The sequence below is a fragment of the Artemia franciscana genome, chromosome 8 (assembly GCF_032884065.1).
Source record: "Artemia franciscana chromosome 8, ASM3288406v1, whole genome shotgun sequence".
Taxonomy (NCBI): Eukaryota; Metazoa; Arthropoda; class Branchiopoda; order Anostraca; family Artemiidae; genus Artemia; species Artemia franciscana.
In genome coordinates, this window is record NC_088870.1 from 4760380 (window position 1) to 4773447 (window position 13068).

Consider the following 13068-nt stretch of genomic DNA (forward strand, 5'->3'; position numbering starts at 1 on the left):
GATATTACACGGCTACTGTTGATGATTTGTGGAGAAATTTTTGAATATTGCAGCTACGAAGTATTCGGTAGACCTTAACGGTCTAACTGTAAAGAATATAATGGACACTTGGAATAGGTCTATCCCAAGGAAATTCCCTGTAGTGAAGGTCCACAGAAATCCTGAAAATTATTCGGAGATTACTGTTAAACAGGTAAGTTTTAACTGAATTTGTCGAATGTTTGGAATTTAATACATGGGAATTTAAAATATATAGAAGCTTGATCAAACAGTTCGTGGTAACGAACTATAGTAAAGAGCAACACGGCTCAATAGTAACCAAAACCCTAAAAAATTTTGGATCAAGCGAATGATCCAACACATTTTGGATCAAGCGAAAACTTCTAAATACAAAAAAAAATTATGGCAAAAATGATATAAACCATAAGATATTCCTTTAAAAAAAAGGGGGGACTACATTATACAAGAAATGTCCCAAAAGATTCTGAATTACAGGCCCCAGCTTTTTATTAGCCCTTTTGCTGTAAGCTTATCTTGACTGGACAATAAAGGTAATAATGTCCTATATTTCAAGGTAATAGTGTGAATTAGACGATTAGCGCTAATAAGGTTGCAGTCAAATATTGTTCTATATCCTTGTTGCTCTCAGTATTAAAGAAATAGTTGTTTACAGGATTAGAATAGCTGTCAGTTCACGGGTAAATAGTGAGGCTTCAGTGGTCTTAAAAACAGCCATTGCAACTACTCTTTTCTTCTTTACCCTTATTCAAGAAGAAGTTAAATGACGATTCCCTCAAGGCGTTATTATAAACACCTGGGTTTTGTGCAATATTATAATGCACCAGTATACTATAGTACATTTGTAAGTTACGTAATAGAGATTGTTTGTTTACTTAAACAAAAAAAGTGTTGAAGATACATGTATATACTACTTAGTACTAAAGTACTTTTGAAGTTTAAAAACATCTCGAAGTTTGAAAAAAATATCTCAAAGAAAATAATGTTAAGGGAAAAAACATCTTGAAGCTAGAAAAACTTCTTGAACTTACAGTCTAAAAAGCACTCCATGGCTTGGACACGGCCAAATCTATCTTGCCGTGTGCACATCACACCTAAAGCATTTTCAGACATTTTTCTGTAAAAATAACTGTTTACACTAGAGTCAATCATTTAAACTTAAAGAAAAATTACCAATAGCGTTTCTTCTGAGAACTGCTAGCAATTAACGCCAATATAGCACACAATGACTGGCCTGTGGTACCATCTGGCATGCATTATCACACCTAGTGCATTTTCACTAGGTGTTATATTTGTAGAAGACATTTTTCTACAGATATAACCGTTTACAGTAGAATCAATCATTTAAAATTAAAGAAAATTTCCCAATAGCTTTTCTCCTGATGACTCATAGCTATTGACGCCAGTCTGACACTCAATGGATGTCATATGTCACCCTTTGGCGTTATTAATACACATAAATCCTTTTCATCCATTTCATGCATAAATAACCTTCTACACTAGAATTGATCATTAAACTTAAAGAAAAATTCTTCCGGTTCCATAGACCCTGGTTTTAGTTCCGATTCTGCTTGCTTCCACCCCAATCCAAACGCTTCTATTTCCCATTATACCCGCTCTAATGCCAGTTCCAAATCTGGCCCCAGTTCTGTCAGTTCCAGATCCCCTACTTCTGATCCCCCCCCGATGCCACAGTTCCGATTCCACCAATTTCACTCCAAATTCAACCGATTCAAGGATTTTGTATGCGACTCCCTATATGGTAATATATGGTTGACCATTGACTGTAGCTACTTTGCTGTATGTTTTTGAACAGTGTTTCTTGTTTATTTGAAGGATAAACAGTCACATCCTATTTTAAAAGCTGAAAATAAATATTTTAAGAAATTGTGTCTTCATGATAAAGGAATCGTAGTATTGAATCCTTACCAGAAGAATTATTTGATCTATTAAACAAGCAGTAATGGGGATCTTATTGTAAATGGTTGCTGGTGTTGTCATGACAGTAGGGAGTTAAATTCTTTTGGAGTGCCCAAGAATTTCATCATCAAAATGGAGGATATACAAGAGTAATATTTCCAGCGATGACAATGCTCAAAGAGAAAGCAAACTTTTAGTTAATAAGGATAGTCAACTTCTTGCTTTTACTATTAGTAAAACATTGTCCGTTGTTAGATGATATCGCTATCTTTATGAAATTAAAATTCAGAAAAAGACAGCAAGTAGAACAGCCTACTATAGCACCAACGTCATAATACATATCTTTTCCGGGTGCCAAAACTGCAATTGATATATACTAAGGTCGTAATAGACGGTTAAACTGCAAGAAAAATGAAAAATGCATAGACAGAAAATATAACACATAAATAAAAAGATGAATTGATCAAAGACAAAGTACCAGCAAACGTTACTATTACTTTCTTGGGTTAACCAGCAAATACAGTCCTTAAATGACTAAATGTAAGGCGAAATTGTTAGAAGTTGTGTATGACCGAATATGGAATAAGTACTGTGCAAAGAGAGAACATAATAAAGTGTTTGATGGAATAAATTGAAAATATTAATTTTCTATAATAATACATTGAAAAAAATATTTTATGGCATTACTATGTTATGTTACCATTATTTGTAGGATACACTAAAACGCTTAGAATATTCATTCCAATGTCGGAGATGCAAAAAAAAGGAATATTCAGAGACAGATGTGCTACTAGCGGACCATAGGGTATACTAAAGTATGAGATAGGTTAGCAGGATTTTTACCAAAGTGTGAGAGATATGGGCAGGATTTTTTCTCAAAAGTCCATACACAGAAAAAGGCAAACACACTCTAAGAGACACAAAACAAAGAGAGAGAGAGAGAGAGAGAGAGAGAGAGAGAGAGAGAGAGAGAGAGAGGGAGAGAGAGAGAGAAAGAGAGAGAGGAATAATGTCAGACGCACAGGAAAGGCTTTAGGGAGAAAAAAAATTACATACGACACACAAACACAGAGATAGACAAACACACAGTCAAATACACAGGTACGGTTAAAAACGTACAACAACACAAAGAATCAGAAACACAAACACAAAAGACAGGCTTAGCAACTGGCAAACACAGTCAACATACAGACACGAAGAGAGAGAGAGAGAGAGAGAGAGAGAGAGAGAGAGAGAGAGAGAAAGAGAGAGAGAGAGACCAAGGACATATATAAAAACTCAGAGTCAGGAACAAAAACACACAAGGCTAGACACAGAGGCAGGCAAACACACAGCCAGATACAGAGGCACAGTGATAGAGGAAACGACACAAACACACAAAGAAAGTCGTAGAGATATGCAAACACACACTCAGACAGACAGGCACGGTGAGAGAGACTAAAAACACAGAGAGAATCAAACGCAAAAACACACATAGTCACACAAGAGTAGTATAGTAAATGGGGATTCTGGACCACCTAACTCATCTATTCAATTTACATCATTTTAAGTCCATTTTGAATCATTTTTAATATCAATAATTGCATATTTGGACATTTTTTACCCGTACATTCAACATGAAAACAAATCCTTGGAAATTATGTTTGGTCTTATTTTTATACTTTTCACAATGTGAATACGGGTTTTAGACCCCACCTAGATCACCCCATCAATTTAACCCCTTTTCAATCTAATTCACGCCATTTTAATAGGTCTTTTGGAATAACAATTTGATTAATTTGTGAAAAAAGAGTTTAATTATATTCAATTTATTCTTTACTACCGATAAAAGGTAGTAAATTAATATTTATTGGATAGTTCAATATTAATTAATATCTAAATCATTTATTTTATCTTTATTTTTTTCTTGCAATAATCTTAAAAATTACACTTTTATCTATTTTTAACTTTATTTTCAAGATCAGTTGCTTTAGAATCAAAACGCTTAAGTGCAAATAGATCAATCATTTTACCTTTAAAATTAATAATGATAATCAATTTTCTTCAATATTTAGTTGTAACACATTTCATTCCTGTAATCGTGTATGTCATTCCAATGTCTAAATCTTCTTTCCTAATACTTCGACTATAATTATTTTCGAATCTTCTTTTGCTTAAAAAATTCTCAATTTATTAGGCGATGATTTTATTTGATGTAAATTCTAAATCATAATTTGTTTATTACCGTCCTATTTTTATACAACTTTAGAGATGTGTCCTTTGGCGCAACTGGTTAAAACGCTTGACCTGGAACCTAAGGGTTAAGGCTTCAAGCAGAGCAGTTGCAAATTTTTTTAAGTGATTCTATGTATCAAATGAAACAAGGAAAGGTTGTGTAAAATAACTTTGGCTATCTCCCCCAGAATTCTTGCTCGGTGAAAAAATTTTGAAAAGAAATCAAAACGCGCGTCAGAAACCTTTACGCAATCATGTCTACTTCGTTTAATAGAGCTCAATTTCACAAGCTGATTTAACTACTTCTCATTTGAAAAGAATTTTCAGGTGATTAAAAAGAACCTTTAGGTAATGACAGGTAATTTAGTTAGATGACATATGAGTAACATGTCGCGTGTATAGCTTTAGGAAAAAGATGGCTTGTATTTTGAAAGTTTTGGAGAATATAGTTCAGAAGGTAAGAAAGATTTTATTTATATCTTGAGCTTTACTGGCTTCACGCGATATTTATAACCATTTAATTTTGCTTCTTTTGTATATTTTTCAAGAGGAAAAGTGTAATCTTTTGCTTAATTAATTTTCTTATTTAACTATTTCCTTATTAAACAATTCACCTGATTTAGACATAGCAACCAATTCTAAATAGAATGAAGAAGGAGTTTTATACTCAGCCTTTCTTTTGGTATTCTTAGATATTTTTCAAGTATTTCAATCAGAACTGCCCCAAGACTAAAAGAAGCAAGGGGTAACATAGCAAAATTCAGATAAACCTGATGCACTAAATATAAGTTTGGATAGTAAGAAAGTATTACTTATATTTCCATAATATTCAAAATTTTTACGAAGAACAAGCAGTTCCTTTTCTAGTTATTCTTCCATTTATATTTGAAAGTAAACCTTATACAAAATTCTGAGGATCCATTTCCTTAAATCTTCTTTTTATATAATGAACAAACAAATTACATCGTTAAATTTTTTGGACTTGAGCAAAATGATTGGTAATTTGCTTATTTGAAGTCTTTAAGTCATTGATGATATCATTTCTGGGTTGGATTCCAAAAGAATCATAAAGTTCTATAAATGAATAATAGGGATCTTTGAAATAACAATTCCAATACACCACAGGTGATCCCATACAGTCATAGTTGATTAAACCACATTCTTTTTTCTTTATCTTACTTGGTAAGTTATCAAGAGAAAAAACACCGAAGATAAGGAATATAACTTAATTCACTCCATATTTATAATATTTGTCAACGGCACCTTGTGATTTTTGATTCTTTGACACGTTTACCGTTTCTTTAGAAGTGAGCATTCTTTGAATTGTGAACTCTCAGCTTCAGCATCTTTCCTGGGTGTTCCGCGATGTTTAGATACTTCAACTGCTTCTACTTGTATTTTCTTGGGTCTACCACGTTTTTTGGGAGCTTTAACAACCTCTCCCGATACAGATCCGACAATTTTGTGTATACCTGGTAATTTTAAACCCCGACCTTACGGTAGAGTCTCCGGTAATGTTAAAAGCTCACCTTTAGCTTTTGAAGAATCGGCGATTTTTATCAACAATTTTCTCTTAGCGGCTTTACTTCTTGCAGCTGCTATGAGAATGGAGCCAGCATTTTGAATTAGTTGATGATACAATAGAATTATATAGACATCTTTATTCTTTACTAGCCGTTGGGGTGACGCTTCGCAACCCCCCAAGCCCCCCCTGCGCGCGTAAGTCGTTACGTGCCATATTAGTTACGCGCCATTGTAGTTGTGTCCCTGTGTCCCACCTGTGAATATAGATAGATATATATATATATATATGTTTTTAACTACATAAAACTTGCGAATATACAACATTCTTCGATGTCCCATTGTCTGTGCATATAAATAGATTGTCAGGTTTACTGACTCTTGAACATGCAACATATAATTGTCCATGGGAAAAACAATCCGTATTCAGATCTATACCTCATGATTCTAATGATTGCCTTTGAGCTTTGTTGATGGTGATTGCTAATCGAACATTCCCTGTGTCGCCGTCGTCATTTACATATCCCCCTGTGCCCCCCGGTGTTCCCGTTGTAGTTGTGTCCTTGTGTCCCGGTCGTCATTTATATTCCCTGTGTCCCGGTCGTCATTTGTGTCCCGGTGTCCCGGTCTGTATATACATTCGTTTTTGAATTGGTATATGAGATGAAATAAATTTTTGTGTTTTTCTCCTTTTTTTCTTTTTATTTTTTTTTGGTTTTTACCTTTTTTTTTAGTTTTTTTAGTTTTTTTCTTTTTCATTTTAGTTTTTTTGTAGTTTTTACCTTTTCAGTTTTTTTTTATTTTATTTTTATTTTTATTTCTCCTTTATTTTTCAGTTTTTTTCCTTTTTTTATTTTCTTTTTTAGTTTTTAACTTTTTTAGTTTTTTATTAATTTTTAGTTTTTTTTTCTTTTTAGTTTTTTTTGTAGTTTTTACTTTTTTTTTAGATTTTTTTAGGTTTTTTTGGCTTGAATACATTCGTTTTTGAATTGGTACATGATGAAATAATTCAGACGTCATATGTTTCCCCGTTGTAGTTGTTTCCCTGTGTCCCGGTCGTCATTTGTGTCCCAGTGTCCCAGTCTGTAATTTCTCTTTGAGTGTCGCGGTCGTCATTTCTATTCCCTGTGTCCCGGTGTCCCGGTCGTCATTTGTGTTCCGGTGTCCTGGTCTGTAATTTCTCTTTGAGTGTCCTGGTCGTCATTTATATTCCCTGTGTCCCGGTCGTCATTTGTGTCCCGGTGCTTTGTTGATGGTGATTGCTAATCAGACATTCCTTGTGTCCCGGTCACTTTATCTTTGAGTGTCGCGGTCGTCATTTATGTTCACTATGTCCCGGTGTCCCGGTCGTCATTTGTGTCCCGATGTCCCGGTCTGTAATTTTGTCAGTCGACAAACATGACGTCACTCGACACACAGACACACAGACAACTTATTTTTATGTATATAGATAGATTTTTCCTTGCTCGATTTGTTCAAATTATTTAATTTTGAGCAATAGTTTAACAGTTTCTTTACCAGAAATACTTTTTTCTATTCGAATTTTGTGATTTTCTATTTTTTAAGAACATCTGTTTGTTTTGCTTTTTAAAGAGGGAATAAATGAATTGTGTATAAAGTAAATTCAGTTTTTCTTATTGATTTCAAATTTATCAAAAGAGATAAAATGATAATTTTGGATGATTTTAAAGAAGTAGTTTGAAGGATAATTCAATATCACATTCTTTATTTTTACTTTTATATTTTTCAATCTTAGTCATCTGTCCTTTATGATGTAAAAGTCTAACAGTTTCTCGTTCATTCACTTTTGTGTGCATTTTGTTTACATTTTGTTTTGTATAAAAACACGTTTTATTTTTAGTTTCTGAAATTCTGATAAATAAATTGCATACTTTTCCATTTATTAAAGAAGTTTTATTAGATAAAATTCCAAGGTAAAGACTTTTGTAATATCCTTTTCAAAAGATTTAATAGGCCTGATTTTTAATTCACCTTCCATTCATTTATTTTTAAATACTTCATCGGGATCTATAAAAGTATATTTATTATAACCTTTTCGAAATTGTCTAAACGCTCAGATAACTGCTTAAGCCCCTTCGAGTACACCAATTAAATTGGAAAATTAACTGTATTCGCACCATTTTTTGGGTGTGCAATATTTATGATTCTTCTGTTTTTCGCATTAATATCTTCTTTTATTGCTTTTAAGGTGTATTTTACTTATAGTCCTTAGTCATCAACTCTAGTCAATATATTGTCTCGTAATTTATAAATTTTAGTTAATCGATTAATTTCCTCACTTAAATACTGATTTGTAAGAATTTGTTGGTGAACAACTTCACCCTTGAAATCGTTTAAAATAATTCACATTTTGTAAATTTAGAACATTTTTCTCTGATTTTGGATCACCTTGATTAGGTAATCGTTTCAATTTTAAATCAAAATTACCATTATCATCCAGTAATCATGCTTTCGTTACTTGTATGCTTCCGATATTTACTTCCTAACCTTCTCAACTTGTTTGTTTAGCATAAATCACACAAATACAGACAAAGTGGCAGTCAAATAGACGCAGAGACTCAGGGGTGGAAAGAGAGACAAAAATACCCACACATAGTCAGACACTCAAAAACGCAATGACAAACAAAAGACCCAAGCAGAGACAGGCAAACAGACGCTCTCTCTCTCTCTCTCTCCCTCTCTCTCTCTCTCTCTCTCTCTCTCTCTCTCTCTCTCTCTCTCTCTCTCTCTCTCTCTCTCTCTCTCTTTCTCTCAAATTTTCTCTCACAATATCTTAGAATCAGTGGTGCTAGAGCAGATTTGGTGAAATCAGAACTGTGGAATTAGAAAGGGGGCAGAAGTGGGGGATCCAGAATTGACAGAAGCAGAGCCAGATTTGGAACTGGGATCGGAATGGGTCTAGTGGGAACTGGAACCATTTGAAGTGGGGTGGAAGCCAGCAGATTCAGAACTGGAACCAGGGTCTTTTGAACCACAGGAATTTGCCTTCAAGTTTAACGATTGACTCTAGTTTATACCCTTAATTTTGTAGAAATTGTCTGAAAAGGCTTAAGGTGAGCAGATTATACACTTTACACATCAGTACTGATGTATCAGTGCACAGATTATGTACGCCAAAATCTGGGGTCAGATTCGATGTGTCATGAGAAGAAAAGCTATTGGGAATTTTCCTTTGAGCTTAAGTGATCGACTCTACTATAAACGGTTAATTTTGTAGGAAAATTTCTGAAAAATGCTTTAGGTTTGATAATACACTAGTAGAGGGTGCTGTATGCCAGCCTTTTTGTGCCATGTTGGCGTCAATTGCAAGAAGTCATCAGAAGAAACGCTATTGGTAATTTTCTTTGAGTTTAAATGATCGATTCTAGTGTAAACAGTTATTTTTTAGGAAAATATCTGAAAATGCCTGAGGTGTGACAATACCCGCCAAAGGGTGCCACGTGTCAGCCATAGTGTTTCTCTTCGAGACTTTTTATTTTAGAAAGACTTTTTTTTAACTTCAAGACATATATTTAACTTCACGTTTTTTTTTTCTTTTTGATGTTTTTCATAATATTGAGACGTTTTTTTCTTTGTGACGTTTTCTTCTCTAAATTTTTTTTCTTCAAGACGTTTTTTCTTTATGACATTTCTTTTGCTTCGAGACATTGCCATATTTTTTTTTTTTTTTGGTTTCGAGCATCGCCAAGTGCTGAAAACCTCGTTGTGACCAAGATAGGCCCATGGTTGCACAAAGCCCCGATTCAACTGGTTGTTTCAGGGAGTTCTTGTTGTCCGATTGTAAGCCGTTGTAAACACTTTGTACACTTAAGAAGATATACTGGTACCCCTGCTGCACTGGTATCCCGGACCATTACTTTTCCTGAGGCCAAAATAATTTCGATGATTTAAAAAATATGAAAATCGGAACTTGGAATTTTACTACATTAAAAAAACAATTATCGTATTGACATTTTGACTGCCAAGATCAGACGATTCAATTTGGATTTACTCAGAAACTCATATTGGATATTCAGAAACTCATATCTCAAGGGTAGGAAGTATGAGAATAGTTAATATAGAATTTATTTACTCAGACAAAGGATGCGGTACATAGACAAGGAGTAGGGCTCATGATAAATTATGAAATCACTAAGGCTGGAAAGCTACTAATAATAGAATACTATAGGCTCATTTTATGACTAAGAAGCTCAGGATATCAGTTATAATAGTAGCATGGACCTGTAGAACTGAGTGGCGGAGCTACTGGTGACTCTGAGGAATTTTACTTACAGTTAAGGAGCAAATAAACAGGATCCAAGGTAGGAATGTTATATTTTTATCAGGATATGTTAACGCCCATGTCTGTAGAAATAGGGATAGATGGTGCCCTAGCCTAGGTAAATTTGTCGTTAGAAGGTAAATTTGTAAAGCCTAGGTAAATTTGTCGTTAAACATTTAAATTCTAAAGTAGAGAGTTCATAATTTGACAATATAGATGGTGTTCATAAGTTACTGATGGTGTATTAGGCAAAGAACTTAGGAACATAACTAAATAGTGAAACATTAGGGGAAAAGCTGGAGTTTTTCACTAAGAATTATCTGAATGATAGATCTTTTGAAACAAGAGTAAAATAAAGAAGATAGAGGAAGTATTAAAATATGAACTAAGGTAGTGTAAAGACGAGGCCATGGATGAAATTACCAAGGATCAGGAAGATGCAGCTAGACAACGCTTACAATGCTTACAATGATAGTAAAATACTGTACTGGCATGCTAATAAATTGAGAAAAAGTAGTCAGTCCAGACTAGTCCCAGTTAAAAATAGGAACGGCAAGACAATTATTGATAAGGAAAGAGTCAAAAAGAGACATTTTGATAATATACTAACCCGAGATAGAGTTGCAGGAAAAGACATAGAGGAAAATTAAAAAGTTTGTGATACCTTTGAATTGAAGGAAGATTTATTGTGTGAGAAAGAATTAGCGACAGCTCTAAAAGGATAATAAAATAATAAGGCCACAGATTCTGTTACTGTGGTAAGTGAGTTTCCTATATATGGCGGATCTGAAGTTAGAAATAAGCTACTGAATGCTATGAATGTGATTTTTCAAATCGGGGAAGTCCCTAGCGATTTTAGAAAATCCTAATTAAACCACTGCATAAGAAAGGTGATAACAAGGTGTGTGTTAATTATCTTGGCATTTTCCTGTTCTCTGTAGGTAACTTACTAAAATTACTTGTTAGTGTAATACTTTTTAGACTTAGAGATCCTTTACATAAGGTAATAAGAGCAAAACAGCGCTGTTCTAGAAAGGGTTGAGGATTTGTCGACAAAGTTTTAACTCGTATGATAGTAATTGAGAATTGCGTGATTTATCAAACACCTTTGGTCCTCAGTCTTATAGATTGTGAGCAAGTGTTCGATTCTGTTCATAGAATAGCTTTAGCTAAGGTTTTATCCTTGTATGGTATATGTTTGGTGTACCAGACAAATACAATAAAGTGATAAGTGCTATTTACGAGAATAACACTGCTGTGGTTAAGGTTGGAAATGAGGTTAGCAGCTGGTCTTGTATTATATTAGGAGCTAACCAAGATCGTGTTCAGTCCCCCTTTATAAGGATCATTTTGATGAACTTTGTCTTGAGGAGCACAGAAAAGGCAATGGGAGAAGACTGAATCAAATGGTGAGGAAAAACTTTCCCGGACATAGATTATGCTGATGATTTAAATATCGTAAATGAAAGTTTGAGCAAAATAAATGAGCTTTTAAAAATTGAGCTTAAAAAGAACAGGTTTAAAAATTAATGCTCAGAAGATTGAGTCGCTAAGGCTAGGAACAAGTGAAGATGAAATGTTACGTTGGTTAACGAAAAGACTGATTAGGTTAACAGCTTCATCTACCTTGGTAGTATTATTAGTGGGAGCACTGAAGATGTTAAAAGTGGAATGGCAAAGGCTCAGGGTGTTTTTTTTCACATTTGAAAAAAGTTTGGAAGAATAGGAAGATAAGTCTACAAACAAAGATTAGAATATTGGAAGGTACAGCAATGACAGTGATCAAATGTTGTCCAGAAGCATGGGGGCTCTGAAAAGTGGATAAACATTTTCTATAGATTTTCCAGAGAAATTGCCCACAGATTGTTCTGGGGACAAGCCTGACTGACCGTATTTCAAACAGTAGGCTGACGAAAAATGTGGTTCTATCCGGCTTCCTTGGGCTATGATGAGAAAAAGGTTGAGATGGTTTGAGCATGTTCTACGGATTAAGGATGACAGATTGCCGAAGGTTGTCCTTATTGGCCAACCGTGAAGGGCTATACTGAAAGCTTGTCGTCTGTGGTTGGTTTGGGAAGATGCTATAAAGAAATATTTTTGGGAAATGCAAACATCCTGAAAGGGTGTAAAGAGAGAGGCTTTGAATTGATGGGGATGGAAGAGGAGCGTGCATAGCTGTGGTGGTTGGCCATTTGGCTTAGTGTTGCAGTGAATTGTAAGTAGTACAGTAGCTGCTCGGGTAAAAATTTAAACTTACTCTCGTAGTCGTCAGAAGTTTCTCTGCCAGTTACATCTATAGCTGAAACAACTATTGCCAATATGACGATGATTTTCATTTATCCTGTATGTTTTCTCCCTAAATGTTGAGTTTAAGTTTATCCTCTTCTTCAAGAACTGATCAGAAGGTCCAATGCACTGATAGGGAAACGTCTTGCCTAGCTCTCAAAATAAATATGGCTGAAACAAGTCTTCGATACTGGAAGTCTTTATCTTCTCTGATCAAACAGTTCGTGGAGACAACTTGTAAAGTAGGAGTGACGCGGCTCAATAGTTACCGAAACTCTAAAAAACCAGAATATTTATATTAATACACATATCAAAAGAATCAACTTATTATGCTCATCAAAATTTATAAAGCTCATTAAGTTTAATGTTACACAAAAAAAAACTAATAGGAATCTGAGAAAATTTACCGAATTTTCTTATATAGGATGAAAGACCGCCTAAAAGCGAAAAAATATTAACAAGAGTCACACTATCAGACTCAACATATCCAAAAAATCTATTGTAGAAGTTTCAGCCTCCCATCTGTAAAAATATGGGATTTTGTTTTGTTTTGTTTTTTTTTGCCAAAATTTGTATATTTTTTTTTACTGTCATGGATGCATGTTCGTGTGGGTTATTTTCCAGGGGTGAACACATTGATCCAGAAAGCTTAGAATGTTGGGAAGAGGGGCATCAGAAGGGGAATTCAAACCTCTAGTGCCCTTTTTAAGTGATCTAAAAGATTGATGGTCAGCTAGACCCCTCCCATCCCCCTTTTGTTAGTTAAATCAAGATGGCCATTTTGTTGAGCGCAGTTTAAAAGCTAGCAACTATGTCTTTGGGGATAA

General features: G+C 34.4%; 1 protein-coding gene across 1 annotated transcript in view; it reads right to left on the reverse strand.

The window, feature by feature from the left end:
* Positions 1-13068, reverse strand: part of LOC136029893 (uncharacterized) — a 36893-nt gene that overhangs the window by 11470 nt on the left and 12355 nt on the right. Inside the window, exon 2 of the mRNA XM_065708377.1 lies at positions 12213-12517. Coding sequence (XP_065564449.1) covers positions 12213-12291 — 79 coding nt within the window. The 5' untranslated portion in view covers positions 12292-12517. The remainder of the gene's footprint in view (positions 1-12212; positions 12518-13068) is intronic.